Genomic DNA, 20,320 nt, shown 5'->3' on the forward strand with positions numbered 1-20,320 from the left:
TTCCTCAAAAAAAATAAAAAAAAAATCCAATATGCACACTTTCTATGCAAGTCCTTAGTTTTGTTTCTGTTGGGAAATAGATTAGGTTTTAACTTAGAGTTCAAGTACTGAATTCTTGCCAAGAACACCATGCAATTTGGTACACCTGCTAAACTAGGTCAGCAGTGAGACAAGCACCACAGCGAACCATGCCTGCTTTCACAGAGGCCTCTCACTGCTGCAAACGGGGAAAAAGAGGGCAAGAAAGGAAAATACAGTCCTGCAGTGAAAGGAATATTACACTGAGCAGCAGCAAATGCAGAAACACCGGGTGTATTCCATCAGACTTAACCCTGGAAAGCATCCTCACAGGGTGGGGAGCAAAGGAGCACAGCTGGAGATCAGTGGACACGAGGGCAACACTTACTGATTCAGGATCCCTCTGCTGTTCAAGGAAAGCCGAAAACTCCACCAGCCTGAGCTTGGTCGTACCAATTGATCGGCCCTGCCACGCAGGGACTGAGGGAGCTGGAGCTGATGTAGGCTCAAATCCTGAAAGAAAGGAACCATTGTCATGAAGAAGTTGACAGTTTCTCGGTTTATATTTTCTCAGTTAAATATAATTGGGAATTATGCGTGTAGCCCTTGGATATTTATATTAATTTTAGCAAATAATTAAATCAAAATGAGCTAAAATTGGAAAATCTCAGAACACCATGTAGAAATAGAGGTTCCAATCCAGCAAGCTAATAACGAAAAGATCTACTACTTTGTTTCCTTTGGGCTGTAACTTACTGTAGAATTTTTGTTTAAATTATACACTAGATTATAGAGATTTATAGAGACTTCACCTAGAGTTACAGCTGACAGACCCTTCCTTGGAAACTGGCATCAAGACTCACAGGAGATATTACTGCCTTGTGAGTCAAGAGGACTGGCCTTCATTTCTGGCTCCTAATGTGCCACACGTTACAAGTAAATCACCTCCCTTTTTGCCTATTTCTTCTGCCACTCTCAATTCCCCTCTCCTATTTGAAGTACAAGCTTTCCAAGTCAGGGACTGTCTCTTAGTACGTATTTGCACATTGGGTCTTGACTTCTTTTGGAGCTTTTAGGCAGCATTATATTACAGCTAATAATAAATAATTACTGTAGAGAGCTGAATCATACCCTAAAAAGAAAAAGAAGGTTTTAAAATTGATAATAAAGAGAGAATGGCATGATCTAGATAGAGAAGGGATGTTAAACAGCATCTCTAATTCACCTCAAGAGAAGGAATAAATGCTATCTTTTGGTCCTCATTGTAGAAAATTAGATGAGAAGGAAAGAAAACAGCAAAGGAAGAGGGAAAGGCAGCAGCTCAAAGGCAAAATTCATCTTGGGAGAGACACGAGCACAAGGAAGGTGGGGGAGAGGGACCAAAGGTAAGAGAACAAAGATGATCCTGAACTAGGTTGAGAACCAAGGAGAGGCCACAGGTAGCATGTGCCCATATCCCATAATGGGAGTGTGGTACCTGACCCCAACCCTCAAATTTAGGCAGTGAAGGTGAGAGGCTTGTACAAAACAGGAAATTATGAACTGGACTAGTTAGACATGAACAGGATTCTAATGAAGCAAAAACTCAGGCACCAGTTTTGACTGATTTGGAAATACTAATAATCCTAGTCTCAGAGAAAACATTAAAGAATACAAGAAGACCATACATTGCCTTAGAAAATAATGTTATAAATTAGGAATATCAGGAAAAAAGGACATAATCATGAATGCAGAAAGATAGCTGTAGTTTTAAGCATTAAATAGCACGTTAGAAAATCATAAAAAACTGGGTAAGAGTCAAAAAACTGCAGCACAGAGACAGAAAGATGGTGACATTTGGCAAGGGAGATGTAAAATGAGATATCATCTGCAAAGAAATAATCATCTTTCCTGAAATTAGACATGAAACCGACTTGGGAAAAGGAGCAGGGAAGTAGCCATGGGAAGGGCTTGATTGATTTGAGCAACAGAAGTCAGACTAAACATTAGGTACTTTTTAAAGTGGCACGAGGCAAAGCAGGACCTTCAGGAGGGCAAGAGTTATAAACAAGCAGATACATAGAGATGTTTTATACTTAAGGCTAAACATATATGACTTTGGAGGGTTTTTAGGCTCAGTTTAAAATAAACTAAGGTGTATTCTTGTTAAATAGCTATTAAAAAAGAAACATGCATCCTATTACTAATTTTTTACAATAATTCCTACAACACGGAATGCTGACTGGCTATCATGTATCACAACTCCTTGCACATGTATTAGTGCTTCCTACCTAAAAAAAAAACAAACTCAATGATTTTCTCTAAGATATAATCAGATAATAGGACACTGGGATTGGTGTTTGGTTTGGCTAGAGGGAATGTGAGATCAGAAGTAGTGGCTCTGCCCGTGTCAGAAATTAACACATCACATTCAGTACAAAATTCAAGTATTTTTAAGGGAGAGGATAAATGGAAGGATTACCTGAAATGGGAGCTGTGACTGATGGCTGTATAGGATAGGCCTGCTGAACGAATGGCTTTACGCTGGAATAAAGAGTTACACAGAAATCATACACCATGCCATCCACAGTAAATTCCATTAGAGTCACATAGTGTAACAACATAAGTGGGTAATGACCTTTACCCACAAACATCTCTCTTCCTTGCATAGCATATTTAACAGACAGACAGCAAAGAGATAATAGAGAGGGGGTGGAATGAGGATTACACCTTAAAGAGAGGGGTTCATCTGCACCGAGTCACGCAGCAGGAAACCTGACCCGTCCTCCACAAGTGTCACAGCAGCCATGGATGGTGACTGCTTTGACTCCCAGTAAATCCAGAGGACACTGAACTACAGGGGCACAAACACTCTCAGGGACCTTAATGGAATGAAGTGAGGAGAAGCTGAAAAGTAAGGCTGGAAAACATTGCTCCAGAGACCATGGCAGGGCAGAAAAGGTAACACTGGCCAGAGGGGCCAAGGCCTCCTCCTCCATATGGTGCTGTTGCTACCACAGTGCTGAAACCCCACTAATGGGCCTCATGCAGGAAAATAGGTCCCCCTTGCCTCCAGCACTGCTGACATGTTTAAAAGTGGATGGAAGCATTTCTACTGGAAACATATTCACAGACAAAAAACGTAACTAGCTGCTTCCCTGGCATTATCATCGCATCTCACAGTGCAACAGGAGAAAAAGGCGGGTGCCCATCTCACAATTTTCTGAATGTGAGTTCGCATCACTGTAAAGATTCTTTTTTTCCCTACAACTATCTTTACCTCCTTTTTGGAAAAAATTTGTGAGTTCTTGCTTCCCTCATATCTTCTGGCAAAGCGCACAAGCCAGCCTCGCACTGCATAAAGAAGCATATTCTAATTTTCAGACTTACTCTTGTGAGGATCCAGGCTGCCCCGTTTGAATCATGCCCGGCCAAAACTGAAAGAGGAAAAACAAACAAACAGACCCACAGTTGTTCTCTTTGACAGAAATATGTTTTGGATATTTTTGAACAAGCATGATTCCTTTTGCAAACATAAGTGAAAGCATTAATCCATTCATTCCGCCTTAGTTTTCTACTGAACATTATTAGAGAACACAGGGATTTTTTTGGGACTCGGCTAACAACTTACCCCAGGTGCCCCAGGAAATGTAGGACGGGGAATTCCTGGCAGGCCCAGCTTGTTGTGAATAGCAGTAGCTGAGACTATCTGAGCTGATGACATTGCTGCCATGTGCTGGAGTGCTTTGTCCTTTGCTGTCTGATCCTTTAATATGACAATTACATGGAGTCTTAAAACATTTGGCACAACAAATGATGTTAAATAACTGCAGCTACAAGCACATAACTAAAAACTTAAAAAGCCACACAGAAAATGCAAAAATAGCAAACCATGCAGGAAAAAAAAAAATACAGCACGGAGGCTAACACTCAAACTACCTCAAGGCAAAACCTCCTCTCAGACATGCATGGTAGACCTGAATTCTCACAGTCTGCTCTGCCAACATACAGGAAGCTCTGGGAGAGCAAACTACTGCCCACTTGTTTATCTGGGCAAATTCTCCTGATTTTAAATCAGGCTCGACTAAACAGGGCGCGCTGCTAAGGCTCAGCTCTGCCTGCAGGACAGGGAGCACTGAGATTTGAGCTCTATCATTTTGATCTAAGAGAAGTTTGCCTTTCGTATTACACTGCAAAATGAGAGCACGGAACTGCGACTGACTCGCAAACAGTGTCAGATTTTCCTTCGTGCTCACAGGTATAGAGACATTTTGGATTCGGTTTTACGACAGCTAGTTTAAAATTTAGATCACAAACATGTAAGTTAACATTTTAAATTTTCAGTTGCGGTATTTTACTGATTTACAGTGTTCCCAAAGAAAACTATCAGCGATAAAATTCCTGCTGTTTTCAAGCACACAGGAACAAGTTTAGGAAAAGATGAGTTGTTACTTGTGTTAGAGCAGCGCTTGGAGTCCTAGTCACTGCCAATCATGTATGATCACAGAATAGAAAGGGAAAGCCTCTTAATGCAACAGAGTTAACCAAGGGCATATCTTAGGTCAGGCAAAACAAGTAAACAACAGACTGTTACTATCTGGTAAAGTGGGGCTCCTCACTCAAAAGTACTGTATTAATAAGTACTAATATTTAGGTATGTGACTCAAAATGAAGGAATACAAGCAGTATTAAGCAAGTATTTTTGGTTTTTTTTTTCTGGTTTTATTTTACAAGCAAAGTAGCAAGCATGCTGGCAAGAGATGCATGCTTTTATGTATGATATATGACTTTGCACATATGCTCCCTCTAAAGCTTGTATGTAGTAGTACTATAGGTGAGCAGTTTCTTCCTTTGAATAGCTCCTTTAGAAACAGCACAGGCTGAAAGTACAGGAAAAGCTAGCCAAAAATTCTGCCAAGCACAGCTAAGGTACATAATACTTGGTTTAGTCAAAATACTTACCATGCTTGTTACCTGGATACAACAACAAACAGTTTATTAAAATGCTTGTGTAGAATAGCAGATTCTTAGCAAAATATGAACAAAATAGTAAGAGACAAAGGAAGAGCAGTTTGCTCAATATTAAATATCAGCTTTAAACAAATGCATAATTTTCACCTAGGGACTGATTCATTAAAAGGGGGAAAAAAAAAAGGATTAAGAAAATAACAGCAAACCACTGGGGAGAAATAACCCACAGTTCCCCGTGAGAAAGCTGCGGGTGCTGAATGAGGGGGATTGTTGCTGAGTGTGTGTGTTTCCCTGAGCTGTGTGAGGAGCCCTTGTGGGACGCAGCCCGGGAGAGCAGCAGGTGGAGCAGGGCAGTGGCTGCTCCAACATCATTCCCCTCTGCACCTCGAAGGATGTGAGCCTGAAGGGCAGCCCTCGGCTGCCTGAGAAGCTCTGACACCCGCGGGCTCACCTGCGCTGCCTCCTGCACCAGCACTGCACTCCCAGGCACCACCTCCCGACCTGTCTGAGCCTTGGGATCCCCTCCCCACAGCTCAGGGCAGCTTCTCTCCTGCCACTGATATCCACCAGCGTGTGGACAAAGCTCAGCCGTTTCTCCAGTTTGCAGCTTTTCCATATATAACCACAACCAACTTGCTGGTTAAGAGCTGGAAGTCAGACCTGGCTCTGTCAGCTACTGGCACTCACCTCTGCCTGCCCCAGGGTGGGAGGGTGTGCACGGGAGGTTTGTGCGTGGCGTGTTTTACTGGCTGCCTTTGGATGTCTGCAGGCCACGGGGCTAAAAAAATGCTTTGGTGGGTGTCAAGAGGTGGCAGTGTCCTGAGATTCATGCAGCTCTCCAGACCCCTCTACCTTCTGGTACAGTAAGAAGGACCCTCCATCATGAAAACGAGATGTCCTTAAGCAATTTGGAGATCTAGCTCCACCAGACTTCCCTGTTCCATTTCTCCCCTTTTTTTGTAAGGGAGCTGGCTTGAAAATGCCCAACCACGTAAGTCTCACACATAGCCTTGCTGAATCATAACAAAACCAAATGTACAGGGGATCGATACCTTGTGTGCGTCTCTGGGTCCTAGTAACTTCCAAAACTGCATGAGCCCTGCTTTTGTGACTACCTTGTTATTTTCCAGAAGTGCTGTGGGCACTACAGGTTCCTCTCCTGCACTGCCTCCCGCCTGCCACCAGCTGTGCCAGTGCCACCACACGAAGGTGGCAGTGCCTGTGCTCCTGCCAAGTTCCCAGGCTCATGCTCTTCTGCTGCTAAAATGTCCTTACTATTGGATGGGTCTAAACTGAAGGAGCATTTGAAAGTAAAAGCTTTGTAAGGGATAGAAAAGTCCATTCCTGGGAGGTTTTTTCTTTCATGACGTGAAATGGGATGTGCCTTCCTTCTTGCCAGTTGCTCGTTTTCACCCTAGAATGTTCTGCATTTTGTGGTGGCCATTCATTTCATCCTCTTTTGACTGATTGCATTATTAGGAGGATGGAGAGAAAGAAAAAAACATCTGGAATGACAGCTCAGAAATACAGTCCTTGCAATCGGGCCAGTTTTGAGGAGTTTCAATAACTCCTACAAAGTTTCCCACTGGTGACAAATCTGCCAGGTCCATGGGACATGGACTCAGGCCAACAAACATCAACGGGAAGTTTCACCTTTTGTAGGTTTAGGAATCTCTGCACAGTTGGAAGATCAGTTTTTCTCAAAGTAACTGTAACTTTGCATTCACACATGAAAGAAATCAAAGTCAGATACAAATACATAAGAGGTTCCAACTTCCCTTGGCAAAAGAGCACCTTCAGCTACATTTTGGAGAGCTGCAAGGGGATGGCCTATGCTTGTGTAACTGGGCAGGCTTCATAGTCTTCAGAAACAAATGAGACAACCACATTTTAAAGCTGCTTATTTAGACTGCAATATTAGCTTGTCTGCCACTTAAAAACAAGTATATGTTGGGGTTTTTTACACTGTAATGGAGAGCACTTGTAACCAGGAGGGAATGAGTCTTTCTACCTATCATGGCATGGCGGCCGCTTCTGGGATGAAACTTGGTAACTGATTAATAACACACAATGGTATTACATCACAGTTTAGGCAGCAAGAGAAGTAATATATCCAATTAAAACGGCAGGGGTAATTTAAACAGGCAGATTACAGTAATTACCCAGGTTGGAATTTGGCCAGGACAAATGGGTTAACACCCCTACTCTAAACAGGAACGTTGTGAGATTTTTAATGGCTGCAAATAGTTAAGATTTTGATTTCCTATCTTGTCCAAGACAGAAAAGGTTTGGGTTTGCTTTCACTTGTGCTGCTGTATAAAGCTGGAAGAAATTCTTTCAGGTTAATGAGGTTTAAACTGATGCAGTAAAATAGAAGTTTGGCCCTGTGTGCTGCAGTCCCGTGCTGAAGCTCAGCAGAGGCTTGGGGGGACAGTATCTCCTATTAAATCATTAAATACTGCTGGAGCTTAAGGTATTCCTTGGATAGGTCCCATCTGGCCCTGACCTGGTTTGACCCTACGTAATTTATGAGGTAGATGGGATTGCTGCTGCCCAGGAATGACACAGAAAGCAACAGGCTGCACACCCAGACTCCTGCCTTCCCTTCCCCTTATAAAAGTCTTCTCCTGTACTGTGCTAAATAATTAGTAATGAATGTTCCAAGGTGGATTTAGAGTATAATCAGTGGAAAACTGTTCTAGTCCCACTAAATCCCTAAAATATCAGCTCTGTAATGGAGATCAAGGTCTGCCTCATGTTTTAGCCAATCGCTTCTGGCTGCAGTTGCACACACTTTGTTTTTGAAAGATGTAAGCTCTAGGAATCTAATGCAAGGAGACTATAACTTTTAATGAATCAGGCCCTTAAGGTTTACTTTTCACTGATTAGTTTTGGAATGCAAAAAACATAGTTAAATTAGATAACAATAATTCCCCAGTATCATCCAATTATAAATCTTAATATCTATAAAAGCCCCACATGAAACAAGAGTTCTACATGACAAGCACAAAAGGATTTGTGCTTGACTTTCTTTTAATCCAACATAAACAGAAGAATAATTCAATCAATCAGTTCAAACAAGTTCTAGAGCAAAAAATAAAACCTGTTATCCTAGCATGATAAATGGGGCTTTGAATACCATGTTATCTATGACTTTGGGAGAAAAAAAAATCTAAGACAGTATGAGGAGAAGTAAGCACAATAGAACAGTATTAATTCAAGAAGCCCTAAAACCTGTACCCATATGTAAAATACAAAACTTTTCATGTAAAGAAAAAAAAAAAAGACATAGGAGAAGAAACAACAATTTGCTCACAAAATGGATGTTACAGTAACACTAACATAAAATAGATTCCTAATAAGCAATTTTGCAGATGTTATTTCTGCTCAGATCTCGTACTGATTCAAATAACCTTTGCAATAATTAGCTGTAGCTCAAAAAAGATAAACAAATCATGACAATATACAATTGTTCTGGACAAAAGATAGAGAGCACTTCAGTGTTTCTAGCCCTGATCTCCAATTTGCTTATTATTAGAGAAGACAGGAGTAAATACAAAAGCTGGCTATTTCAGCCAGGCAATAGCTAATGCCAAGAAGAGAATGCGCATTCAAAGCTGTCCCAACTTGCTGCCTAATGAGTAGCAATTAATCCATCTTATTGTATTTCAAAATGCTGAAGACTCCATTCACATCAAAGGGAATTTTTCAAGGCTTTTATCATTGTTCATTTAAAAAGTATAGAGCTATCTTTAGCATTTTATAATTGACAACAATATTTTCTTTTTATCCCTCAATGCAGAATGTAGAATAATGGATTTTTAAACATGTAATACATGTGAACTGTAGGCATTTTAATGTTTCTTTTTGTTTCTGTCTAATTAATCTTGCACTATGAAAAAAAATATCTGATATGAAAGCCTAAGATAGATGTATATCCTGCTGTGAACACCTTTACTCTCTGTTTATGTACAACTTCCAATCCGTCCTTTCTCCTGAATGGGCAGAGATGACTTTGGCTCCCTGTCAGTGCAAAAGTGGGAAATGCTGCAACCTAACAGTATGGACTGGTGTATTTGACAGGGAAATACAGTATTAAGAGTGTAAAAATTCTGCTTTGCCTCCTCCAGTCTCTGTGTGAGCGGAAATGCCATGAAGAGGAGCCGCCTTTCAGATCTGCCTCCAAGGACAACTTTATCTCAGCCTCTCTTCCCGTTTTCATGAGATTAAATTTCTCTTAACTTCAGGAAGATTTTAATAACCTCAGTAAACTAAGATTAAAATCTCTAAAATAGGAGTATTTTCCAGCTGTAAAAAAAATTAAAATATATGACATCCCTGGAAGGGCTGAGGGGACATTCTTTTCTGGTGGTCTTGAAACGCAGCAATAGCATTCATGGGCACAACTTTGCTCTCTTGCAGGATAAGGATCCATCCATCCACAGCAACTGCAGGCACTTCTCATCAAAGACAAGGGACTCTGCTGGACCAAGCAGACTTTATGGCAAGCAGGTGAGATTTCAACCTGTTAGGTAAATTTCAGCAAGAGTCTGTCCAATGCCATGGGTGCGGATAGCTCCGAAATCCTTCTGTCCATTTGGATTTTTGCAGAAGATAAACACAAGAAGAGTTGTCCAAATCCTCTTCTCGCCATGAGCAGGTTTCAGACCAAGGCAAGACAGTAAGATCTCTTGGTATAAAATAAACTCAGCTGGCACCTGGGGAATGAGGGTTATTTGTATTTACCTTTCATCAAGCTAAGAGGCCAGGAACAACGGGACTAAGAGGCCCAGGTCAGTGAGACAGATCAGATGGCCCACATCTTAAAAGAAAATTCACATCAGATGCATGTGAGGGTTCTTTTAAGTAGTAACTACTTCCCTGGATGCCACTGATCACAGATTTTACAGAGTAATTGCAAGTGCCAGCTCATTGTTAAAAGGGTGAGTTGGCCCGGGTAGGAAGCACAGACACATAGAGTGGTTTGGGTTGGAAGGGACCTTAAAGATCATCTAGTTCTAACCCCTATGCTGTGGGCTGGGACCAGGTCCACTAGACCAGGTTGCTCAGAGCCCCATCCAGCTTGGCCTTGAACACCTCCAGGGATGGGGCAGCCACAGCTTCTCTGGGCAACCTGTTCCAGTGCCTCACCACCGTCACAGGAAAGAATTTTTTCCTAATATCTAATCAAAACCTGCTCTCAATTTGAATCCATTCCCCTTGTCCTGTACATGCTCATGTAAAAAGTCACTTGTGTAAAAAGGAGCATTTTCTGTCTTCCTCTTGATCAGTCCTTCGCCAGGAAATGTGGGCAGCATCTGCTGCATGAGAGCAAGAGCCCATTATCTTCCTGCAAAGGTTGATGGGGCAGCCCAGGCTGCTGCCAAAATGGTCCTTGTTGAAACAGTTGGCACTTAAAGGTGCTGCAATGTGTTCGTTCGCCTTTTGCATCAGTGATGTCCTTCTCAGGCAGTTTTCAAAGTCCTCTGCAACCTGCTCTATGTGAAACTGCTTTAGCAGGAGGGGTTGGACTAAATGATCTCCAGAGGCTCTTTCCGATCCCAGCCAGTCCACGATTCTGTGTGACTCTGTGTGACACTGAACCACGCAGGCGGTTCAATACAGGAATTATGTGAGAAACGGGCGGTAGCACTAACAAAATATCTGGAGGAGCAAGGTTCCACCTCAGGTTCAAAACCAGCAGCTTCTACCACTTGCAGGGAGTAACTGGAGCTCCCCAGCAGGAAGAGCGAGAGCTCTCTTCTTCATAAGGCAGCTCCCTTATGGCGCCTTCTTACATTCAACTTTCATCTCTTCCATGTGGGGAGGAAAAGCTCTGTGGGAAGCTGCCCCTTCTCCAGAAGGGATCTGTGCAAGAGGGCAAGTGTCATGCCATGGCTCCTTCTTCGCTGGGACCAAGAATGGCAAGGAAAAGATGAGGGAGGTGTGGAGAGCCTGGCTCCTTCACCCTTCCTGAGCACCTCTCAGGCTTGGAGCTCTGGAGGAGTAACCAGGGCTGCGTCAGGGTTCCTGAGGGAGCTAATCCTGGGAGCAGGGGTAGGACAAGCAATCTGGACCCATCAGCCAGCAAGACCTGCTGGGGAAGGGCTGGGGTAGCTTTTGCCATCAGTGATGCAGGGGCACAGCAAGGCCAGGGGCCAGCAAAACTCTGTCCCCACCACGGTGTCGCAGAGAGTTGAAGCAAATGTCCCTGCAGAGTGTTGGGGCATGGAGGCAGGGAATCTTCCTGAAGCCATCAGTTCCTAGCAGTAAAATGGCAGCTCCCCCACTTTCTACTCAACACTGGGGGAGCTGCAGCCCATGGACAGGTGAGAAAGGGCAGCAAGGTCTGAAGCCCTTACAAAATATTTTGTTGTCCAAACAGATCTTCCCTTCTTCAGGCGACTCCTTAAAATGAAAATTCCCTCCAGATCTCTATTTACTGCAAATGTAATCTAAGATAGGGGTCTCAAATATTCTTAGGGTTTGGCTAATTCTTTCTTCTTTGGAAAGCTTCAATAAAAATTAGACAGCAGGTGCAGTACTTAAAAATGTTTTTTGCTTTATAAGTGTCTTCATATTTTAAGCTATTTTGGTCGTTCAGAAAGGGAAATATTTTAGAGCAGTAAATCCAATATTTGTGTTCGGCTCCTAGGCCTGTATTTGGCACCTAAGTGGGCCTCCTGATTTTTGCAGCCCTGAGCTCTCACCAATCCTCTAAAACTCCAAGAGCTGCTGGTGCTTGGCACCTCTGAAAGCAAGGCCACCTATTTAACGTACTTAATTTTAGGCATCAAGGCTTGACAATTTGAGGCTTAAAATGCTACATATCTCTGCATTATTGCACCCTCGGTTAAAAAGCAGTACGTTTAAGTTGTCTTAGTTTGTTCTTTACGAACCCCAACTGCTCAGCCAGTGCAGCTAAAAAGCCAGCCACCAACAGCCAGACAAGCTTGCCAGCATGCTGCCCACTGCGGACGAAAAACCCAGTGCTTCTGTCAAGGAGGCCTGTTACAAAGCCAGGCTGTTATTTACACGCTGCAGTTCAAGGATGGGGGTAAGCATCTGCAGTGCTCACCGCTCAGTGCTGTGAAATTACTTTCTGAAACATTTTTGCTTTTCAGCTAGAACAAAAACGTGATTTGTTCTCATCCGGGAGAAGGAGGGGAAAAAAAAAAAACAAACCCAAACCCACAGGAAGAAAAAAAAAAAAGGAAAAAAAAAAAAAGAAGGGAAGTAAAAGATTTACAAGTTCCTTCGCTTTTTATTAAAAAAAAAGAAAAAAATCAACGGCAAAACCTGTAAAACTCCCTCTTTTACTTTTAAATAGTGTGAAAACAAAACAGGTCTCAAAGATCTCTGTTGGAAAACTTGAAAAAACAAGCAATCCAAGAAACCCCTATTAAGCATTTCCAAGAGTTTCTTTTTAGCCTTAGAATATATTTTATTGAAAGCATGGGAAATAGGGACATGTACAATTCATCATGTCAGATTAAGCAAACATACTTAATATTCCCTGAACAGGGCTCTGACTGAGGCTCTCCAAAGACTAAATGTCAATAATTTACTTCAAAAACATTATATTTCAGGGAATCTTGTAAATAGTGGGTAACTTGAGGTGATACTAGATTGTACTCTAGAAACACTATGCAGTTAGAGCAATCTAGATAAGCTGTGCTCTCTGGCACTTGGAATAAATGATCTGTTTTAAGAATTCTTGATAGCATTTCAGAAGCACAAAAAACATTTGGGAATGGAAAACAACAACCTCAATTACCCCTCTGAAAAAAGGAAAAAAAAAAAAAAACACACAAAAAAAAAGAGAAAAAGCATCTACACAACTGCGTAAAACCCCTGTGTATTTAAATACACTCCTAACCACTCGGCTGTTAAAAAGTGAAATAAAAAATGGACTAACGGGTTAAAAAATCAGGTTTAGGTGCTGAGCTGTTACAAAAGAGTAGTTCACTTTGCATTTGGACAGTGTTAAAACAACGTTTTTAATGTGGATGCTAGTGCAGAAACCGGAGATTAAACACAAAGAGACGCAGACAGCTCCCACATGCAGGAAAAGGAGGTTACAGGCACAGCAGCCCCAGCGCTCGCCCATCACCGCGGGGAGGAGGAAGGGACAGGCATAGCAACCACAAGCCCAAAAGCAGAAAAGCGCATACCTTCAGCTTGGAATGAAAATCACGAGATTTCCTTCTGGCAAGAACCTGAATGTGACTAGACACCTGCAGGGTAGGGGAAGGGAGGAAACAAAGGAAAAGCCTGTAACCATGGAGATGAAAAGCCCCCTACAACTGGGCAAGCCAAACGTACCTTAATGGCGGCTTGAATTTCTCGAACTTTCTTTCTTGCTAAGACCTGTATGTGACTAGACACCTACATTGTTCAGGTTTATAGGGGGGGAAAAAAAAAAAACAACAAACAAAAGAAAAACAAAAAGCAAATCAAATTTTAAATGTCTATTTTTTATCTTAAAAAAAAAAAAAAAGAAACTTTTCTGAGGGGAGGAAGTTATTTGCATCTTCAGTAAGCTCTGCTGTTAAAGATACCACATTCCCAGCCAGATACCAAGCTCTTAGCACTGAGGCTTAACAATACAGGTCATCACTGCAGTGACTTGATTAAGGAAAAAAAAAAAAAAAGAAAGAAAGAAAGAAAGAAAAAAAAACATGTAACCCACCAGGTTGTGCATTCAGCTACAAGATAGAAGACACAGCTCACAGCTGGACGCAGCCCATGTGCTTTGGTACCGATCCCATCCATGCCCAGGCCCGGCGCTCTCGCACGGGGAGCCCACAGGATTTCTACCCCATCTGCTGTGGATGCAGATGCCCACTCTGACCATTTGCCACTAGGTTTAAGACACTACTTGGCACCAAGAAAACTTTATCCATTATTTATTGTGCTCTGCAGCTCCAATGAGAAGACTCAGGCTGCATTTTGACTCCACTGAAATGCTTTAAATTCTGGCATGAACAATAAAATACTGGCACAACACAGGTCCCTGAACACGTGCTGGCTTCCTCTGTAATCTCAGCATCAAGTCTGCCCACATAACACCCATGTAAGTGGGGACCAGTAACTTGACATCAGCTTGAGTGATGCCCAGGTTTGGACCGTGGCCATTACATTTTGTTCAGAAATTTGTGTAAACCCAGACCTGCACTAGACCAGTTATTGTACAGAAGTTGTTGTCTGTGCACTGTAGGGTCTGGGAACAAAAATTCACATTCCTGTTTACCCAGGGACATACTGAAATTCATGCTATTGCTGATGAGGGTTTAATGATGCTGCCCAGCATCACTCAGTAGTGCTCAGTATCCTACGGCCTTCTGTGTGAAGGTTTAAAACCTGCAGTGACAGTAAAAAACACTAAAGGGAAATCTCTTATTCTTGTTTGACCCAGGACATACCATATCAGGTGGTGCTCATTTTTCCTAAGTTAGTTACAATTCCTGTCTGGGAAAGAACAAAGCAAAAGAAAAGGAGAAACAATGCTTTCCTCCCTCTGTAAGACTGTTCCATGACAATAGTATCAAAAAGCCTGTATTTTGGTAGGGAAGAGGATAGCAATGGATCAATGCCCACTGAAGGCCACCTTCAGAGACTTCTTTGAGAAGCAGCTCAGGAACCAGCTTGCAATAATTCAGAGTTATACTACTGCTTACTAAGCGATTTTGTAGTCCAGCACATAGACCAAGTTTTCACACATGTCCATTTGTTTTGCTCTCAGTGGAGTATTAGCGATGTTAAAGGTTATACAAGAAGCACAATCGTAACATTTAATTGCTCAGTTAAAACTCCAAAGTAACGACAAAAAAACTTTTCTAAACAGTCAGTCTAAAGTGATTTATGAATCCCTATAGAGGGAGGTACAAGTATGGAGGCAGACATCACCACATGTAAGGCATCACAACCCCCTTGGTTTCTCGGCACATGCTGGCCAAGGATCAGGCTCCAAGGTCTGCATTTTGACTGCTGATGCAACTTTACGATCCCAGCACAACCCCCAGCTTTTGGAGCTTGCACGGGCATGGCAGGCAGACCTTGGGACTCGGCCTTTTCTTTCAGATTTCTTTGCCAATCTTTGGTTTGTTCCTTTTCCACATGCTGCAGTTTCTCTCCTTTCTCGTGCCTTTTTTTCATCCCTCGTACACGTGTTTTTCTTCCTAACCGACAAGGGACACCACTGAGGGCAAACCAGCACCCAAAGTGCCTTAAGTCCGAGTGCTGGCAGCAGAGTCTGCTGACTCAGAGTCACCTTTCCCTGCACTACAGAACAGGTACATCATGCAGGTGTGCAAGCCCCCGCCGTCCCCTTTGTCACACACGTTGATGAGAGGTGAAATCTTGCACCTGGCGTTAGAGGAAGCGAGGGGACTCTGCAATTTGTGAGGCGTTTTTAGACAGCGCGAGGGTTTAGTAACCAGTGCATAAACTACACGGAGCGTGTGCCTTCTGCGAGGCTGCTGATCGCCATGAATATTACAAATTAAGGGATTTAGTCACATGAGGTGAATTAATGGTTATCTGATAATCGTCTGAAAAAAATTTTAAGACTGGTTTGAGGTTTATTCTGCCTCTTTGATGAATGAAATCTTACCGTGGTCACAGACCAGGAGCCTGAAGGCTCTTTGGGGACTTTTTCTATTATTTTTTTCATTCTGTGGCAACTAACTGGCCATGAGCTGACAGCATGATTACGATCAGTTCTGCTAGATCGTTTTTATTTATTTACCTCTCATATCCAAGAATCATGATTTCTACTATATTAGCAAATTCTCTTGACTTTTAAGAAGTTTCATTATTCACCATCTCAAAATAATCATTATATTCTGTAGTTATACTATATTATAGAGAAATAAGGCATAATGCTTTATGCTTTTGCTTCAACTTCTGAATTTTTTTTCCCCAAATACAGGGGAATAACAGGTTCATGTACACATAGACTAATAAAAAATTCATCCTCAAACCACCCCTGAAATGATGATGCACAACCCCAGAGTTTTAAATATTCTCTAAACAGCATGTATTTAATCTGAACAGTGAAGTCAATACATCATCTCATCAGAGCTGAAGCACAGACAGCCACTGCAGCCAAAAATGCTATGTTTTGTCATTCACTGACATGCATACTTCCCCACTGGGTTATTTTACCTGCTTCCTGGTCCGTGTCTTCCCTGTTCTAAGTTTGATGTATCTGGCTATCAATTCATTCCTACCTGAAACAAAGAAAAATTCATGATAAGGGACAAGCAGCATCATATCCACAAATACCATCAAAATAACACATTTTAACATATGACCTGCGTGTAGATGAGGTTAATGTTTTTTTTTACACACACTCCATTTTTCCTTTGCAAATAATTTATCAGTATTTCTCATTGTTAAACAGTATTTCTCTTCCATCTCTTTGACAAGCATTGTAAGTGCCACAGGAACTGCACAGAGGATTATGAGTTCAGTGTTTCCCCACCAAAGTCCTGCAGCTGTTTGCAGGCAGACAGGCACCTTCTCGGCCAGCAGTGGAGCACAGGATGATCTCTCACTGGAGAACCTCCCATGCTGGGGGCTGACACAAGGTCTGGGCCCCTCTGGTTTTGCTTCCAACTGCTCTGGGTGGTGTTTGCCCCCCTGGCCCACCTGGAACCCTGCTGGGAGGAGCAGCTGCTCTTGAGAGGGTCGTGTGCCACCCAAGCCAAAGAGCCAATCACCCAGATGCTACAGCTTTTCTCCATGTTTTATTTCTACAAGGAGGACAGCAGAATCTTCCCTTCCTGCCAGGAAGCACTCTGCCTCCTCCAGTGACAGAAACCACTGTCCCAGTTCAGCAGGTTATCAATCACACCCTTAACTCCACACACAAGACTGGTGGCCCTGCGAAGTTCTCGTGGCAGTGGGGCCAATCAACACCGTGGTTTGTTATTCAGGGCTCTATTTCTCTTGGAAATGTAAAGTATTTCCAAGTCTCTAAAACAACTGTTTGACTCTTCTTCAGTCACACATTATGCTACCTAATGCAAACTAACATTTTCTTTCCAAATAACTTCCTTCCTAAATATTGCTGACATGGAAGATATTATGTTACTTCTCCATGAGCTGTAATAACTTAAATATACTTGTTCAACAAGTCCTAAGTTACAGAGCTATTTGCATTCAGCACAGGGGATAAGTAGCTCGTGCGTAGAAAATGAGAAAACTGATTTAGCAGCAAGCTGAAAATGGGGAGGTTAAGAAAATAACTTGTCACCCACCAAGTTATTTTAAAGTGGATGAGTACGTAACTGGGGAATGCAGAAGATTATTGTCAGCCAGAGTTTCAACCTCTTCCAGTTTGATGCTGTGGGGGAGAGATGGGGAAGTTTTGAAGTAGCCTGCCTATATCTGAAGGGCATTTGATTGGCTAAAAGACTGAACACGTTTAGTCAAACTACAAAACTTTGTTTTTCTCTTTCCTTCTGTCTCCCCCTTTGAGACTTATTTTACAACCCTTGTATCAAATGTCTCATCGTTCCTGTCTCCTCCATGTTTGCTAAATGGGTACTAGAACATGAAATATCAACATGTTTCAGAGTAGAGCTGTGTTTTCTCCGATTCCCATTTTGTTTTAGTCTGGACTGTGTGCACGTTTCCCACAACGTGCCACTGTAGCGGGGATGTGAAGTTTGTAACTCTTCAGCAGGTCTCTTCAGGACAAACTTCAAGATGTAAATTTTGCGTGAGCAAACAGTTACACAAACCAGCAACATTTCTGCACACAAATGAGGGATTTCCGTATGCAAACAGAGGAGCAGCTAGTTACCTGATTTCATGCAAAGATCTTGTCTTTAGGCTGAACAGAAGTTCTGCAGCCTCTTGTGCTCACAAGATACTTGCCATCTGCAGCTAACAAGTGCCTTTGTGTTCATGGGGTGAAACCAGGGAATATTCATCCTCTGTATCTCTCTAGTCTCATGTTCTTTCTCATAAATCAGACAATATCCTGCAAGAGCCCTCTCCGACCCGGTGAGATTCAGGGACCATCACACTCCTGCAATCACCACTGTGACAGGTGGTATGAACATTTTCGTATTTCTAAATGCACATTTTGATTTAGCTGGGGAGAGCCCCCTCTCCAGAAAGTACCTGCTTTGCACATGTTCAAGTACGTGCATACATTAATACCCAGGCTGGTTTTTGTTGTCAGGTTGTCCTTATCAGCAGCTGGTGACTCTATAAGGTCAGTGACAAGATGTAAAGGATGCGTTGCCATCTCTTGTCCCTCCGACTGTGCTGAAGACGTTTCAAACACATGGGCACAGCACAGGTCACTCCACCCACCTCTGGCCCATTAAGGGGCCCATTAAGGCAGCCCCGTGCAGCCCTCGGCCACAGCTGAGGTTTCGCAGTTTTCTTCCCAGTCAAGAGACTTCAAAATTTACTGTTAAAGGAAAGCTCAGGTTCCCAGGCAGCCCCTTGACAGGAAAAGCAGTTTCATAAAAAACCTGAAGCACTGAAAGCCTAGACTGTATTATTCAAAATACCAGTCAAGTGCTGTCTCCGGTTGAGCCCCTGTCCATCTCTAAAGTGCTTTGGCATGAATCAAGGTTGAGAGGGGGGATACTCTCTGGCCACTATCTAGCCCAGCAGGGGTGTGACAAACAAGATTGTGGTTTAGCCAAGTGACCACTTCCCTTAAGGTGAAGGCTAGCCAGAGCCTACCTCCAGAGGAGTCAACAGGGTGGAATAAATTGCTTTAACTTGCAGGGAGGAGGAACTCTAAGAGGAACCACAAAAAGTGGCCAAGACAAAAGCCTTACATATGTTTCTCTTACTGTCATGTTTTCAACACAGCAAGGAAACATGTCAGGTTTAGGCAGAGCAGGAGACACCAAAGCCTCATGAGGCTCACTGAACACCTTCTGCCCAGCCACAATGATCTGAAAAGACATAAATTCTTTTTTGGACTACCAAAAGCCATAAATACAAACATAAGCACCGCCTGACACATGCAAGATAGATGCCCCCAAGTAAAAGTTTACAACCTTAATGTTATCTACCAAACACTGGAATTCTTCTTTACCAATCCTTACAGATACAAACAGAAATGATCTTATCTCCAGATCAACTAAAGCCCAAACAGGACTTTAAAGAAAGAAACACTTAATAATTCTAAAAGCACCCTTTCCTGTTCTTGGGAATGACAAGAGACTGAAACAAAAGGAGGCTCAAGGAACTTCTTTAATTGGCCATTAGAAACCTTAGGGTGGAAAATTAATAAATAAATAAATCATTAATAAATAGATCTGTTCTCTCTAAGAAGATCTCAGCTGTGGAAACACTTTCCATACACACTCTCCTGCTCTCTCCTTGTCATGTATATCAGGGAAATTGCCTGGCAGAAGAGAAGAGGTCAGGTTTATGAACTGTAAATGTTCGTCTCCTTCTTCTTGTCATTCGCTGTGACAGTCTCCTACTTTGAATGTTTTGGTTCAGGTATCAGAAAGAGGCATGGGGAGGTGCCTGGTCAGATAAAACATCTTCACAGCACAGGAATCTTTTCAAAGGATCTTGAAAAGATCAGGAGAGGACCACAACAAATATTTTACATAAGCTGCTTCCTGGGGTTTGCTTTTTCCCCTTTTAATTCAGGCTTTATCTGTCATGTCCTTCTGCACTGTCAGTGCAATTGCAAACTGTAATTCTCCCTGGACTGATGCTGAGGGAGAGGCATTTTACACAACAGAACGTCTTTTTTAATCATGGCATGGAGTAAAAAGGGAGTTCAGCTAGAAAACAGTGCAGATGCTAAAAACCTGTTTTGTGGAGAGCCGGAGCCTCACTGCAGCCCCTCTGGGGGAACAGTCCAGTCCCCCAGGCAGCCCTGCTCCTGCCAAGCAGTGGGACACAGGCTCCCTCCACCTTCCCTAACTACTGCCCCATCCCTGAGTGCCATCACCCTAAACAGGGGAGGGTGTGCTAACCCCAGACACCTCTCAGGCAGCACAGAGGGCTGACATTTCTGCTCTTCTTGTTCAAAATAAGTAGAAGCAGCTGCAAAGTGGGGAGACTCCCACCCGCCTCTCCCCGGGGGAGGCAGTTGTTGCTCTAACAGAGGGCCCTTGTGCAGGGAGCCTCCTCTACTCATTTTATTTTCAAGAACAGCCTAAAGCAGCCAAGCATCAGCCCCCACGAAGGTCTTCATGAGGGTTCTCACTTACCCAGCACGAGCAAGGCCCACAAAGGTGAAAATCAACCCTGACTGAGAAAGTCATAACTGGCAACCCCTTCATGGGCCAAAAATGGCACTAGCACCTCTGCACAGGAGCCACCAGACCACCACAGGCAGCTCTACCAGGAC

The 20,320-nt window shown here is 42.8% G+C and overlaps 1 protein-coding gene across 5 annotated transcripts in view; it reads right to left on the reverse strand.

Moving 5' to 3' along the window:
- Positions 1-20,320, reverse strand: part of TEAD1 (TEA domain transcription factor 1) — a 157,548-nt gene that overhangs the window by 30,114 nt on the left and 107,114 nt on the right. Inside the window, exons 3-10 of one of the 5 annotated variants that reach the window (XM_032690439.1) lie at positions 16,138-16,202; positions 13,294-13,356; positions 13,143-13,205; positions 4,960-4,971; positions 3,629-3,763; positions 3,388-3,434; positions 2,480-2,541; positions 407-531 (exon numbers count right to left, since the gene is read on the reverse strand). In XM_032690439.1, coding sequence (XP_032546330.1) covers positions 407-531; positions 2,480-2,541; positions 3,388-3,434; positions 3,629-3,763; positions 4,960-4,971; positions 13,143-13,205; positions 13,294-13,356; positions 16,138-16,202 — 572 coding nt within the window. The remainder of the gene's footprint in view (positions 1-406; positions 532-2,479; positions 2,542-3,387; positions 3,435-3,628; positions 3,764-4,959; positions 4,972-13,142; positions 13,206-13,293; positions 13,357-16,137; positions 16,203-20,320) is intronic. The other 4 variants (XM_032690436.1, XM_032690437.1, XM_032690438.1 and 1 more) reach the window with 4 other exon arrangements.

The sequence above is a fragment of the Chiroxiphia lanceolata genome, chromosome 6 (genome assembly GCF_009829145.1).
Source record: "Chiroxiphia lanceolata isolate bChiLan1 chromosome 6, bChiLan1.pri, whole genome shotgun sequence".
Taxonomy (NCBI): Eukaryota; Metazoa; Chordata; class Aves; order Passeriformes; family Pipridae; genus Chiroxiphia; species Chiroxiphia lanceolata.